Source organism: Penaeus japonicus, unplaced genomic scaffold, assembly GCF_977035675.1.
Source record: "Penaeus japonicus unplaced genomic scaffold, GWHDUDI00000001_assembly GWHDUDI00000037, whole genome shotgun sequence".
NCBI classification, from domain to species: domain Eukaryota; kingdom Metazoa; phylum Arthropoda; class Malacostraca; order Decapoda; family Penaeidae; genus Penaeus; species Penaeus japonicus.
This window is the reverse complement of record NW_028234439.1, coordinates 2,325,468-2,339,622: the sequence shown is the minus strand read 5'-3', so window position 1 is coordinate 2,339,622 and position 14,155 is coordinate 2,325,468. Positions and strand designations below refer to the sequence as shown.

The following is a 14,155-nucleotide window of genomic DNA, read 5'->3' as shown; positions in this document are numbered from 1 at the left end:
TTTGTAAAGTACTTTTACATCTTGGTCATGGCGATTGCTACTTCAACAATGTAATGGGCAATCGTGAAAGCCCAGCCCAGTGCCCTTGGGGATTGGAGAAACCGCGAGGAAAGCCTTGGAATAAAGCTTTGCATGAGGTTTCCTCAATGTCACCTCGAGCAAAGCTCACTTGTCTGGATGGGGCTTAAGGCGAGGTCTTATCAACATCTCGAAAGTGGCGTGGGTGAATGAGATTTTGGAGCCCTGTTATCTTTAAAAATCCATATAATCTTCCCTCTTAAGGGTCGGGCTGTCAGTTGGTTTGACAGTTCCCGGATGTGACAAGCTTTCTCCTACCAGCCCGGCTTTACTCCGACCTTCATATGGTTGACAACACAAATGTCATAACCCCATAAACTCGCTGCAACACCATGTTGAGGAATCGATGTTTGAAATTATATAGATTACAAATTACAAGGACGACCAATTCAATTGTATAAACCTCATGTATCCAGGAGGAATGCGATTCAGTGTAGTAAAACTTGGTTCTTTATATACCTTATATCTTTTCCTATAGACTATATTTTCTCAGCACCATTGCTTCCTCTGGTTTTATATATCAAATTTCTGAAACTACAATATCGAGTCCAAGGATTAACTCCATTTAACAATCAACTTGATTTTTGTTGTATATTTATAATTAGATGGATAAAATAGATTCTGAAAATTTAAACCTTGCTTAAGAGACTAATAAAAGCGGCCATCTCAACCCTTGGTACACAAGGCTTAAAAATCCATCCAGTTAAACTTCTCTCTCTCGCCACGCAGATAATATATTTGGAAACATGGTCTCGATAGATCCACAAATATCCTCAGGATAAGATTAAAAGAAATACAACTGTGTTGTGGTGATCTTTATTTTCCCCCCAGCAACAAGGATCAGTTTCCCCTACTATGATACCGTGAACAGGAAACGGGAGAGCCTAGACGAAATTCAGCACAGCTATACAAAACTCATTCAAATGAACCGGCTGATTCGAAATCTGTATTAATTGTTATACTATTAACAATTACCTAAACAATGGCAATCCTTAAAAATAAGCTTTCCAATCGGATATTTCTAAATCCGCCAAAAATAATTTACACACTGATTATGAATATCGCCTTTATTAGGAAAAATTCCAAACCTTGTTTTCGGGATGCGCCTGCCTTTTCCATATGTAACACCAAAGTGCCCTCCATTTCCCCAAAGAACTGACCGATACTTGGTATTCCCTGGATCTTGGCCGATGGAGTGACAACTTGAAGTTTATCCTATAATTTTCGCTACATAGCATGATTTATAACGTACTGAATTTGTAATATGGACGATAGCCCATGTTGTGGAAAGCTATACAGCATTCGAGGAATTCTGAAACAGATACTTGCGACAACCTAAAGGATTTACTCTTAAGAGTAAACGATGCAATGCAATTTTAAAGGAAGATATGGGAATATTGAATAGAATGTTTACATTACACTGCAGTGGTTCTCAACCTAGGGGTCGCGACCCCTCGGGGGGTCGCGAGATGATGTTAAAAAAAAAAAAAATAGTATTATGGTCGACTTTTGTTTTAAGGCTGTCAAAAAATTTTCAAAATAATTCAAATCACAAATAATAATGAAAATTTATTAAACAGTTTCAGAGAGAGAACACACACACCACACACACTGTGTGAGTGTGTGTGTGTGGTGTGTGTTTGTGTTTGTGTTGTGTGTGTGTGTGTGTGTGTGTGTGTGTGTGTGTGTGTGGTGTGTTGTGTGTGTGTGTGTGTTCTGTGTGTGTGTGTGTGTGTGTGTGTGTGTGTGTGTGTGTGTGTGTGTGTGTGTGTGTGTGTGTGTTGAGTGTGTTGCACTTCGGGGTTGGCGGGGGAGGCGAGTCCTCTCAATATTATCTGGGGCGGGGGGGCGGGCGCGGGGGGTTAAGCATTACAGTACCAAGGGGAGGTGGGGAAGCTTCAATTAGCCCCCCCCCCCCCCTCTGAAGCCCCCCTTCCCTTCTATTAACATTTATTTGAAAGTAAAAGGATCAAAGATAGTTACATTATGAAATTTGTTGCATTACACAGGGTATTCTAGAGCAATAAAATTACATGCGGTAGGTTCTCTCTCTGAATATGCTATTACATTTATATTGTATAGGAGGGTATTACGAGTTAAAAGAATCTCAAATGCATTTTTTGAAAACCGCCCCCCCCCTCATCACGTGAATATTTGAGAATATGAACGAAGTCTCGATTGTATCCTCGCATTATCCTGATATAAGATCCACTCTTATCCCAATATGATTCATAACCTTAGCGGATCCACAATAGTCTAGAGACCTATTTGTAAAGGAGGTTATGAGAAAAGTTATATAACCTCCGTTCTTTGCACTGCTGCTTGATGGAAGAAGAGTGGAAGCATTCTTTTAGTCTACAATCTCCAAATAGCTTGTTGCCAATGATGCTTGTTCCTGGGATTACAAATGAATAATTCAAGATCCTGCCTCAACCCCCCCTCCCCCACCCCCCTCGCTACCCGACTGTCATATGAAGAATTTTCTTCTTATAAAGCAGTGGCAATACTAATAAAAGTAGATAGTATGTACATGCCACTATGGACATGCATGAATAGAGACCCCACAAGGGTTCTGACTGATCATTATGCTTGTCTGTTTTGCCATCTGTCAAATCCTATAAAACGTTTTATTTGTCGTAAAACTGTCCCGTACTTTCTTCGGCATTCACATTCAACTCATAAACAGTCTGAATATAAAAATAATTTTATACCATGTATTTCATCATACGCCCATAAAACTAAGTAAACCCATTAAAAAAATAACCCGACATACCATATCTCAGACGAATTAATAACAAAAAGCTATGCTCATTTTATATAGCTGATCCCTCGATGTAAACATTGGATGAGCAATTGCAGACGTTCCCGAGGAGGAGCCCTTCCTTACGGCTGAAATCTTCCTGCAACTGCGTGATATGACTGTAAAAGCCAATGAAGGGTCGAAGAGAGATCACGCCAAGCCCTACAATGATCATTCTTGCAAGAGGTCGGTTGACAACAAGCAGAATGCGAAAGGCAAGAGGGAGAAAACCACGACGCCTCTCACAAAGGTAAGAAATAAGCGAAGAAAATTAATTGATGGGAGGTATATATGTTTATTTACATTAGCTAGTTTACAGATACAGAAGGCAATATGACGTAATTCGCCAAAATATTCCAATTTGCATAATGAATGATTCATTTTAACAAAAGCTTGATTGTAAATTATCTGCCAATAGGGTGAGGTTTACCATTTTAAACAGTGAAAAACGTAGGTGTGTTTGTCAGTGTTTTGCATTAATTCAAAGAAATGGCAGAAATCTTAGGAAACCTTACCAGTACGCATAAGGTGAACAAGCCAGCAACTTAATTTGTGCTGAGAAATGGTTATAGGACCTCCATATGGTTCTGAGGAGTATGGATAAAATAGGCATAAATTATTATCAGGCTTAGGACTGGTGCTCTTTCTTCATAGCAAAATGATATACATATTTACTGATTTATCTTGCAATTTATAGATTCTTTTTTTTTTAATATTTAGAAATGTATGCCAGTTTCCCATGAGATATTAGCTGTGCATCATCAAAATGCCCAGTATGGAATTGACCAATTAATAATTTTGAGTGTTCAAATGTGAAAACATTTTGGGATTAGTGTGGCAAAATATTCCTTTTTGGTTGACAATTATCTTTTTCTTTTTGTAATAGATAATACAATTTAATCAAAACGCACTATAATCTAAATTCTTGGCCTCACTATATAAAGTAATTATAGACAGTGACGACAACTATAGCACCCAAATGTAGGAATGCAATTGATCAAGAACAGAACATCTTGGGGATGCACTTGCCATACACTGGTGTTTCTTCACTTTTTTTAGAGCTGAAGATTATTTTTATATTATTGTTGATATTATTGGATTTAAATCATAGGCCTGTAACTTCATAATTACTTGAAAAGTTTGGAAACTATATAAACATTCCATATTAACATTATTCCTATTTTTACTATCATTTGTTATATTTTTAAACCACGTTACAATATATTTAAGAGGACATCAGAAACAATATATATGTATAGATAGATAGATAGATATAGATATAAATAAATAAATATCTATATATATATATATATATATATATATATATATATATATATATATATATATATATATATATATATATATATATATATATATATATATATGTGTGTGTGTGTGTGTGTGTGTGTATGTATGTATATTGATAGATCAATATACAGATAGATATACTAATGACTGGTTAAAAGAGATAGATCAATAGAAATAGAGCAGTAGAATTATACATATTTATGTAGATAGATAGATAGATGGATAGATATGTATGTATGTTGATAGAAATAGATTTAGATAGGTAAATGAATTACTTTGCATTGTAAAATGATTTTTTAATGTGCCACTATTGCAGTAATCATGAAGATAGGGGAAAATGTAAAATGGAAGAGAGAGAAAAAAAAAATGATGAAAAAAGTAGATCAGGCCAGGGAAAGAAAAGACATTGAGGTTCCAATAAAATGGTAAGAATAGATATATAATTAAAAATCTTATTACCAACGTTTATTTCCTATAGTGTTTCAGGAATGCTTGTCAGAAGCCCAGGTTTTCTAGAATATCTGTATTTTTATCTGTACATTAAATTTTTAAATTTTTCTCCATTTCAAGTTACATCTTAAACCACTGAGGAATCTTACGATATGACATTTTTTGACAGGTTGTTGTGCGCCGCCTTCCGCCAGCCATGACGGAAGAGGAGTTTTTAGAGGTGGTGGCCCCATTACCAGACCATGATTACTTCAATTTCTCCTTCACGGATAGCAGTCTCGGTGCTCATGCATACAACAGGGCGTACATCAATTTCAAGAATGTAGACGATGTATATACATTTAGGGACAGATTTGATGGCTATGTCTTTGTTGATCAGAAAGGTATGTTTTAGTAATGGATTTTTACTGTTGATTAACCTCTAAAGGATGTGGTATCTTATGATCTGATGCAGAAATGCACTAAATAATCACTTTTATCAAAGAAGATCTGTTGTATTTTTTTAATCTTTGCATCAAAATATACATGATTTTACTTGAGAATATTACAATTCCTTTTTGGCTTTATGCTGAATGCTGGTACAGATTGTGCATGTCTTCACCTAAGGATGATTAGATTTAGTATTTGTGTCATTAAAGGGTTAAAAGTATATTTTTGTATGGATATTTGATTTGTCCCTATACAATGTCTTTTTGTTTAGCTTTCTCCCTCTTTCTCATTTTTACAAAATTCTCTCATATTTCCCACAGATAATATAAATATATAAACACACAAATTTTTCTGTTAAATCACCTCGTCTCTACAGGGGATGAGTATCCAGCCATGGTGGAATTTGCCCCCTTCCAAAAGATACCAAAACGTTCAAGTGGGAAGAAGAAAGATGCAAGATGCGGGACTATAGATGAAGACCCTGACTTTCTGGCATTTATGGAGTCGCTTACCAATCCCACGCCTGTGACACTCCCCAATTTAGAGGCGGTGCTGGAAGAGATCCAGGCTTATGACAGGGAGTTGAAATGTAAGCACATTTGATGGATTTTCATTATGGCATACAAGTCTTGAGGCTTAGATTTTCGGCCCTGGCAACCTAGTGGTTAACAGTGTGTTTGAAAACAGCTGTCAGTATTATTTGATTGGTCAAGTATACAATTATATGATATAATATATAATGAATATTTTCAGTTATAGATAGGTACTAACATACAGCCACATTAAAAAAATAAAATCTAGCCAGGTGCATATAACTCGACAAGAGTTTGGGTTTTAGGGTAGTTTTTGGTCCTGAACACGATGGTGAAGTCGGATTTCCGGTCCGAGGTCCATACCTGAAGTTTTCAGTGAAAAATGCATTTTTTCGGCGCCCTGAGTGCCCCTAGGCATTTTCGGAGCCCTGTCAACAGTGGGAGGCGGCCTCCGGCCTTCTGAGTGGCCAAACTGGAGAACCATAATCGTAATGCCGGCGCCGCTGGGTCTATATACTATTATATAAGGGGCAGCGTGGGTTCACCTCACCATGGGTAGTGCTTACCACACTACTCCAATCCTACTGGACTTGCTACCCAGTTCGATTGACCTGGTATTGTAGTCATGGCGTAACCTGAACTTGACAGGGCTGTGATTGTAGTTGGAAACAAGGTTACCGAAACCCGAAAAGCCAGTATATGAGGGGCGGGGGTGGAGGCGGTACTAGGCTAGTGCCAGGCGGTTGAAGGAGAGTGTAAACCGTAGAAAGAGTGGGTGACTCATTACTTTATACCAGGTCTATTCGACGGGTAAAATCCGAGTTTGGTAGGGGATTTTGCACTAATTGGTAATAAACTCAAAATAACAGGGCGATTTTTCAGATAGAGTCGGTTAAATGATTACGTTCACTGGTCATGAACTCATGATTGTGCAAAGTACTCGGGGCTTGAGCTGAGTCAGTTCTTACGCCGATCGTACTTACGAAAAGAGAACTTCAAAGACCTTGATTCACTGTTAGAGAAAGAAAATGAGAATGAAAATAAATAAAAAATCTTTTGTTTCTTTATTACGTCATAATGACGTCATACAAGCTTTTTAACGGCCATTTAACAAGTTTACATAATAAATAATATTTAAATAACCATTCTATATGGTTTTCGATCAAAAAGGGAAAAATCGATGAAATGACGGGGATTAAATCGTCATTTTGACCCCCAGGACGAGCCAAGACGAAGCTGATTTTTTACTGAGGGGTAAACAGGGCCTGTTCTTTCGTTTGCGACTATTTTTAAATGTGTGCCACCGTGTGCCAAAAAGTTATGACGATTTTAAAACTAAATTACATCATTATTATATAATAATGATGTAATTTTTTTTCCCAAAATTCGACTTCACTGGACTAAATTACCCTGGACCCACCCCAATATAAACAACAAAAAGACCATATAAAAAGTTCAATTTTGGATCTTATAGCTGTATGTTAGTACCTAGTTATAGATGCTTACAACTTTCAAAGATTATATGCTGTTGCAGACAACTATGTACATTTATAAGGGTTTTGATTATGATTAATAAAGGGCTCATAGACAGTCTTTCATGAACCAAAGTTATGCACTCAACTAATGTCATATATTGATATAACAAACAATATTACAACCATCTCTCTCTCTCTCTCTCTCCCTCTTTTTCTCTCTCTCTCTCTCTCTCTCTCTCTCTCTCTCTCACTCTCTCTCTTTCTCTTTCTCTTTCTAGTTTTACTATCTAGATAGTAAAATTAAACATATTTTTCCCCCTCCCTCAGCTAACAATGGTGTCATGAAAGTCAAAACCCCATTGCTTGAGTTCATCGAGCAGAAAAAGGCAGAAAAGCTGAGGAACAAAGAGGAGAAAAAGGAAGAGAGGAGAAGGAAGGAATTTGAGAGAAAGAAGGCAAGGGAAGAGGAGAAGAGAAAGAAGAAAGAGGGGAAGGACCACCACAGGGAAATGAAAAAGAGGGAAGAACACAAAGACGGAAAAGACCACAGAGACGACAGTTGTGTGAAGGTGAGATAGCATAGTACATAGGACAGGGTAGGAAGAAAATGGAACACTACTATGATGTTTCAAATCATCCACTAAAAGGCCCTTTTCTTTGTCAAAAGAGGAATGCAGGCATGTTGGAAATGTCAAGATTTATTATTCTATTATTGTGACTATGTTTCATTTTTGTTCAGAAGTGGAAGATGTTCCACTCTTTATAAGTTGAGTTTATAATCTTAGTACAATTTTCAGTTTGTTTCTTTCTATTATTTTGCAGTTGAGGGACAATAAGTGGTTCTAAAAATGGTCTAGATTATTTGATAAACATACAGCTATTATTAATCTGAATACCTTTGTAGTTATTGAAGTACAAACAACTAGGAAGTCCAATGGTTAGACCAAATCAGTCAGTTTTCATTGAGAATTGTTTTAAATTATCTTTTTGTTTTTCCTTTCCACGACAGGTACTGCGGCCGGAGAGGGTGAAAGACGAGCACGCTCCAGAGGGAAAACAGGAGAAGTCGCGCATGGATCGTGATAAAGAAAGGGCAGAGAGGGAGAAAGAGAAGCAGAGAAGAAGGGACGAGGATAGACAAAGACAGCGGGAGAGAGAAAGAGAGAAGAGGGACAAAGAGAGGATGTTGAGAAAGGAGAGAGAAAAGGAAGAAAGGCAAGTTGATTGACGTAATTTGTTGGCTTTATAGAATTTTATGTAATAATTATATCCTGTAAGCTGGTTGATAATCTCTTGGCAGATGATTCAGATCTGTATAAGTGTCATCCTCATTATCCATTTCTCATTCTTAATCAGAATAAGGAGGCAAGAAGAAAGAATGAAGATGAAGGAGGAGGAAATGGGGAAGAACAAGGAAGACGCAAAGGAGGACTGGAACGAAGAGAGGCCACATGCAAGCAAGACTGAAGGAACGAGGTCCAAGCGCTACAGTGAGGGGAGGAGAAAAGAAGAGAGAGAGAGGGAGAGGAAGTTCAAAGAACAGAACGACAGGGAGAAGAAAGCAAAAGATAATCCAGACGTCGAAGGAAAAAGTCGAGAAGACGAGAAGGAGATTAAGAAGGTGGATCCAGCCAAGGCTCAAGAAGAACAGGATCAGTCCATTGAAAAATGCGAAGAGAAAAAGGGTGGAAAGCTGGCAGATAAACAAGAGGACGTAGAACGGCAAGTGGAAAAGCAGCCGCGCAGAAGACGGGAAAAGGATCCTAGAGTGGAGAGAAGGATTCGAAATAAGGTAATGAACGTTTCAGTTTCCGGTTCTGTGGTACGAGATACGCATACTTGTTGCAGGTGTTAAATAAGGATTGTCCTCTCCATTGAAATCTAAGTGATTAGTCGTTACAGAGAGAAATATCTTTCAGTTCCGGAAATGAGATAGAGTTACTATATTGCCCTAAAAAAATTAATTATCAGATTCTGCCCAAGATATGAGAAAAGAGATAAGGTTACTATATTGCCCAAAAAAAATTAATTATCAGATTCTGCCTAAGATAAGAGAAAAGAGATAGGGTTACTATATTGCCCTAAAAAAATTAATTATCAGATTCTGCCTAAGATAAGAGAAAAGAGATAGAGTTACTATATTGCCCTAAAAAGAATAATCATCAGTTTATACCTAAGATAAGACGTATAGATTTGATATGAAGTACTTGTTCATTTACATTATATGAATAGGAGTCGTTATTTTTTATGTGAAAATGTTTTCCATGTGCTCCAGTAGATGTAGCTGATTAATCTGTATACATATTATTATTAACCTGAATACCTTCCTAGCTATTAACGGCATACCTTATCAGGAAGACTATGTGTATATTTTTGTACTGCATTTCTTGTGTTATGTGTACAGGATCGACCAGCCATGGCGCTATATAGACCCGGCCAATCACGCTTGAGTTCAGGCCAGTCGAGATCCGAGAGGGAGGAAGGCGCTGATACTTGTTCATCTAGTCCTAGCCCAGTGATGCCACAGGGGGAGTCGAATGTATTCTTTGCCCAAGAAAGCAAGGACTTGCCTGAGGAGCCAATAACGCAAGAAAATTTAAGTACGGTGAATGATAACGTTAACGGGGAGCCAGATTCATAATGTATGGGGTGTTTCGTAGGATTCTAGTGATCTGTGTCAGTGTAGTGCCCTGTACAATTTGAGATTAATAATGGTCTGTTTTCAGTGGTACTATGTGGTAAACAGGTACACCGAATAGCACAATATTTTAATTTTAAAAGTCAAATTTCATATTTTTACAACTTCTTACATTTATGAGACTCTTCCTATTGTAGATTGTCTGTTTTGAATAGTTCATCCTAGATAGATAAAGAGGAAAATAGGAGAAAATCAATAAATTACTATATTTGGCCAAGTGGCTCAGTATTAGTCATAATAAATATTTCATTGCATTCACATGGATGTAACTTGATGTCAGAAGGAAGTCAGTTTGATACTCCCATGTAGTGAATATTGATTAAGAAAGATGCTTTTTATTCTTGCTGTTTTTACCGACGCTTAATGAATGGTTCAGTGGAAGTGGTCCAGTAATGATTTCCAATTTACACCGAAGTTACAGAAAGTTACCTGTCCACTTATGATGCATCTTGAATAGTATATATATTGAAGAAATTATTTTGTAATATGTGAGATGACTGTAAATGGTTAATATTTTGTTGTTTTGATAGCTTTACATATGCAAATTTGAATATGATTTAGAGTGATAATTATTTGACAACTATGGAATAAAGTTATAGGTATAAATAAAGCACTGCAACATTCTAGCTCAAAAATATGCATTTTCTTCAAAACTCTCAGCTCAGCTTCGGGAGGTGTGTCTTTTGTTTCTACTGAACAATTATGACGTTGAGGCAATTTATGTGTAGTAATTAACTGAACTACCTTTTACAAGATATATTTCCATAGCCATGAAAACTGTACTCTCTGAGTTAATTTGGCAGTCTGACAATTCACTAAAGCAGATATTATCATTAGTTTCCAAGTTGGCATTGCTAACACTATTTTAATACATTTTCTCTATTCCATGCAAATGATGCGAAAAAGAAGTAGGAAAGAAAAAGAAATCTTATTGACTTATTAACTGCAAAAAAGAAAAGTCACAGAAGTAATTTATTACCAACTTAGTATTAACCCAAATCCTCCGGATGGCATGCAGTGATGACCTTCTTGGCCCAAGCTCCGGTCGTCATGTAAGGTGACGGCACCTCGATGCCGGGCGTCATAGGATAAAGATAAGACCCCGCAATGAGTTTAGGCCTATGCGGTAGCCTCCCGGAAATGTGTAGCGCGCCAGTTATCAACGTCCCGGAGCATTTGGGTTAAGGAACACCAACAGTGATTTTCTTTATTATTGTTATTATTATTATTATTGTTGTTATTGTTATTATTGTTAGTATTATTATTGTTATTATTGTTATTATTATTATTATTATTATTATTATTTATTATTATTAATGTACACCTGATTTTAGGAATGGGATTGTTGGCTGTAAAGATATGGCTTATTGTATAATTTCTTCTCTGTTTGGGCAGGAAGTTTTGGTCCATCTACACATCCTTTGCGCCAAATTGTTATAATGTTCTTTGATGTGTTATAACGCTCATGTTTTTGTTTTTTGTTTGGCAGTTTTGTTATGAGCTTTTTTATGTTCATTAATTGGTTGTTTTTATTTAACAACAGCGTTTTTAGTTAATGTGTTAATGTATAGATTAGTTTAGGACAAATGAGACACAATTTTTTTTTGTATGTGCATGTGTGTGTGTGCGTGTGCGTGTGTGTGTGCGTGTGCGTTTGTGTGTGAGTGTGTGAGTGTGAGTGTGAGAGAGAAAGAGAGAGAAAGAGAGAAAAAATAAAATAAAATTCTAGTAGTGCACAAACTTAATTTAATTTGGTACAGTGTTAGGCCTACTTCCTATGGAAAGTGTCTGTAGTTCATGCCATTAGTAATGCAATGATTGTTCTGATAGAAATATTGCATCTTGTTCTTAATAATCTTTTAATATCTTTGTTTTGTAATGATCATCAATGTGGATATTATTATTACTTTTTAATTTTGTCACATTTCATGCCATTGGTCTCAAATAGCAAACAGTATTGTGGTGAAAGAATATATACATTATATGATAGTAGTTTCACTTTATAAAGTTCTTTTCAGTTTTATATTTGTATATTTGAAAATATATAAACTAAAATACTTGTTGATGTGTGTGTATATGTATGTGTGTGTGTGTATGTGTGTGTACTTACATATGTGAGTAGATTGAAACAAAAGACCTAAAATGCAAAAGTTTATTAGTGAATATATCTAATTGAGAGATAACCGCTCATACTTCTCTAGACAGCTATCAAAATGTAAAGTGACTAGACGGTAATGATTGTAAATTTCTTTAAAGATGAACTGCAGAGTCAGGAAATACAGCCGAATGGAGTAACATAGATTAGAGATATAGACAGAAGTCAGGGCCTAGTCATGCAGGTAATCTCATAGAAAGGGTTTGGAGGAGAAGGAATCGCTTCAGAAAGCAAGAGGTGTAATTGGAATGTATCAGTGTTTTGTCTTCATCAGAATTTCATATTCAAGCAAAAACACAAAGTATATATATATATATATATATATATATATATATATATATGTATGTATGTATGTATATATATATATGTATATAGATATAGATATAGATATATATATATATATATATAGATATAGATATAGATATATATATATAGATATATATATATATATATATAGATATATATATATTTATTTATTTAATTATTTATTTATCTATATACATATATACATATACATATATACATATATACACAGACACACCCATCAAGTGCTAAGGATTTGCCAGATGTCGGGGACCTGGAGCTACTTGTCTGCATGATGAACTCTCTGCATCAATTACATCTCTTGCATAAAGTCATTTCCTTCTTACATTTGTCACAGTGAATTCCTGTATTTCACGGGATATAAAGTGATGTTTAATACATTAAGTGTTAGACTCTTGTGTTAGTTTATATATTTATTTATTTTCATAATATTAAAGTAAATTATGTGACATTGTCGTTAAAGTTCTAGTTGCAGAAATGGCAATGGATTTTGTAATCAGATTTTAGTGGGGACTATCTTTAGAAAAAGTTAACCCCCCCCCTCACCACTTTTATTGATAATATTATAATTGATTAATATATTATTTATATATTTATAAAGCAGCTACAAATTTGTCTTATATGTTTTGCTCACATAGCTGAGCACCCTCCAGAGTAGTGGCAGGGAGTGGGGTTGTCAAGAGTCCCTCCCCCTTGTTATTATAACTATGAAATAGAGAAGAAGGCTGATCATGTATGCCAGAGACAGATGACTGTTGCAAACTGTTGATGTGACTTTTATTTATGTACATATTTATTGTATGCAACTTTTATGAGTTATTTAGTTCTATTGAACTTTTACTGTTCAGCTTTGGAGTAGTTGCTTTTATGTGCAGTTTTTATGTTGTTCCTTTTTATATGTTGTTTGTTTTTTAGCATTTGACTCCGGTTAGTGTGTTGCTTTATTGTTTTCTCTTTGTTATGTGTTAGATTATTTACTATATATATTTTTTTTCTCTATTTGTTTTTTGAACATATAAATTCATGTGTTGAGTAGAGAGATGCTGTACTTTTATTACGTTCTTAATAGTGTCAATGATTGGGGAATAGTTATTGCTTTTTTGTACACATTTCCCTTTGAAGCCTGTCTGCTTTAAAGAAAAAAATTGAAGTTTCAATGAAAGACGATGAACATGTTTGTCACAAAACTTGCTTTGTGTTATTTTAGACACAACCAATAAATTCTTCTTAAAAGTTCATGAGTTTCTCTGCAAAACCTGCATATAATTCTTCCTTGTTTATCTATTGTTGTTTTCTTGATTTTTTTTTTATTATTATATACTCCATGATGTGCTTAGTATGGTAGTCTCATACATTTTTCTATGGTAATATTCCTGTGATGTTAAATTATGATTTTGATTGTGTGAGTAATATCAGTTATTACATACTTCTTCATTAAATTCTGCATGTTTTTGTTGCATCTCGGAGCTCTTCAGTTGATATAGGTTTATGTTTTATGCAACAAAGCTCAACATATATTTTGAAAGAAAGTTGAAGGCAATAGCTTGAACTAATATTTATGGTATAAAGTACTAAAATTTAGTTGTAATTCCTACAATTATTGCTTTAAAATATAACAGTCACCAAGTAATATGATTTACTACTGAAGTTGAAATAATGTATGGTTATCTAAACATTATCCTGTTGAATAAGCTCACTTTATATTTTTGCTAAGCAATTCCAATTTTTCAGATGTATAATTTTTAGAGTGATAGAGAATTTTTTTTTCTTGATTTTGGAATCTGAAAATTAGCTGCTGGATTCAAGGAAACATCAATATTATAACAAATGTTTAATATAATCTTTAAACAATAACAATGTAACATGTAGAAAAATAAAAGGCAAGTCACAAAAATAAGTGGAAAT

General features: G+C 35.2%; 1 protein-coding gene across 1 annotated transcript; it reads left to right on the top strand.

Moving 5' to 3' along the window:
* The first annotated feature begins 2,912 nt into the window (after nt 1–2,912).
* On the top strand, nt 2,913–9,937 carry LOC122254712 (uncharacterized). Its single transcript, XM_043018533.2, has 7 exons — nt 2,913–3,128; nt 4,806–5,019; nt 5,442–5,654; nt 7,401–7,642; nt 8,083–8,288; nt 8,430–8,865; nt 9,478–9,937. The coding sequence occupies exons 1-7, from the start codon at nt 2,994–2,996 to the stop codon at nt 9,712–9,714; spliced, it is 1,683 nt and encodes a 560-aa protein (XP_042874467.2). The 5' UTR covers nt 2,913–2,993; the 3' UTR covers nt 9,715–9,937.
* Nucleotides 9,938–14,155: the final 4,218 nt, after the last annotated feature.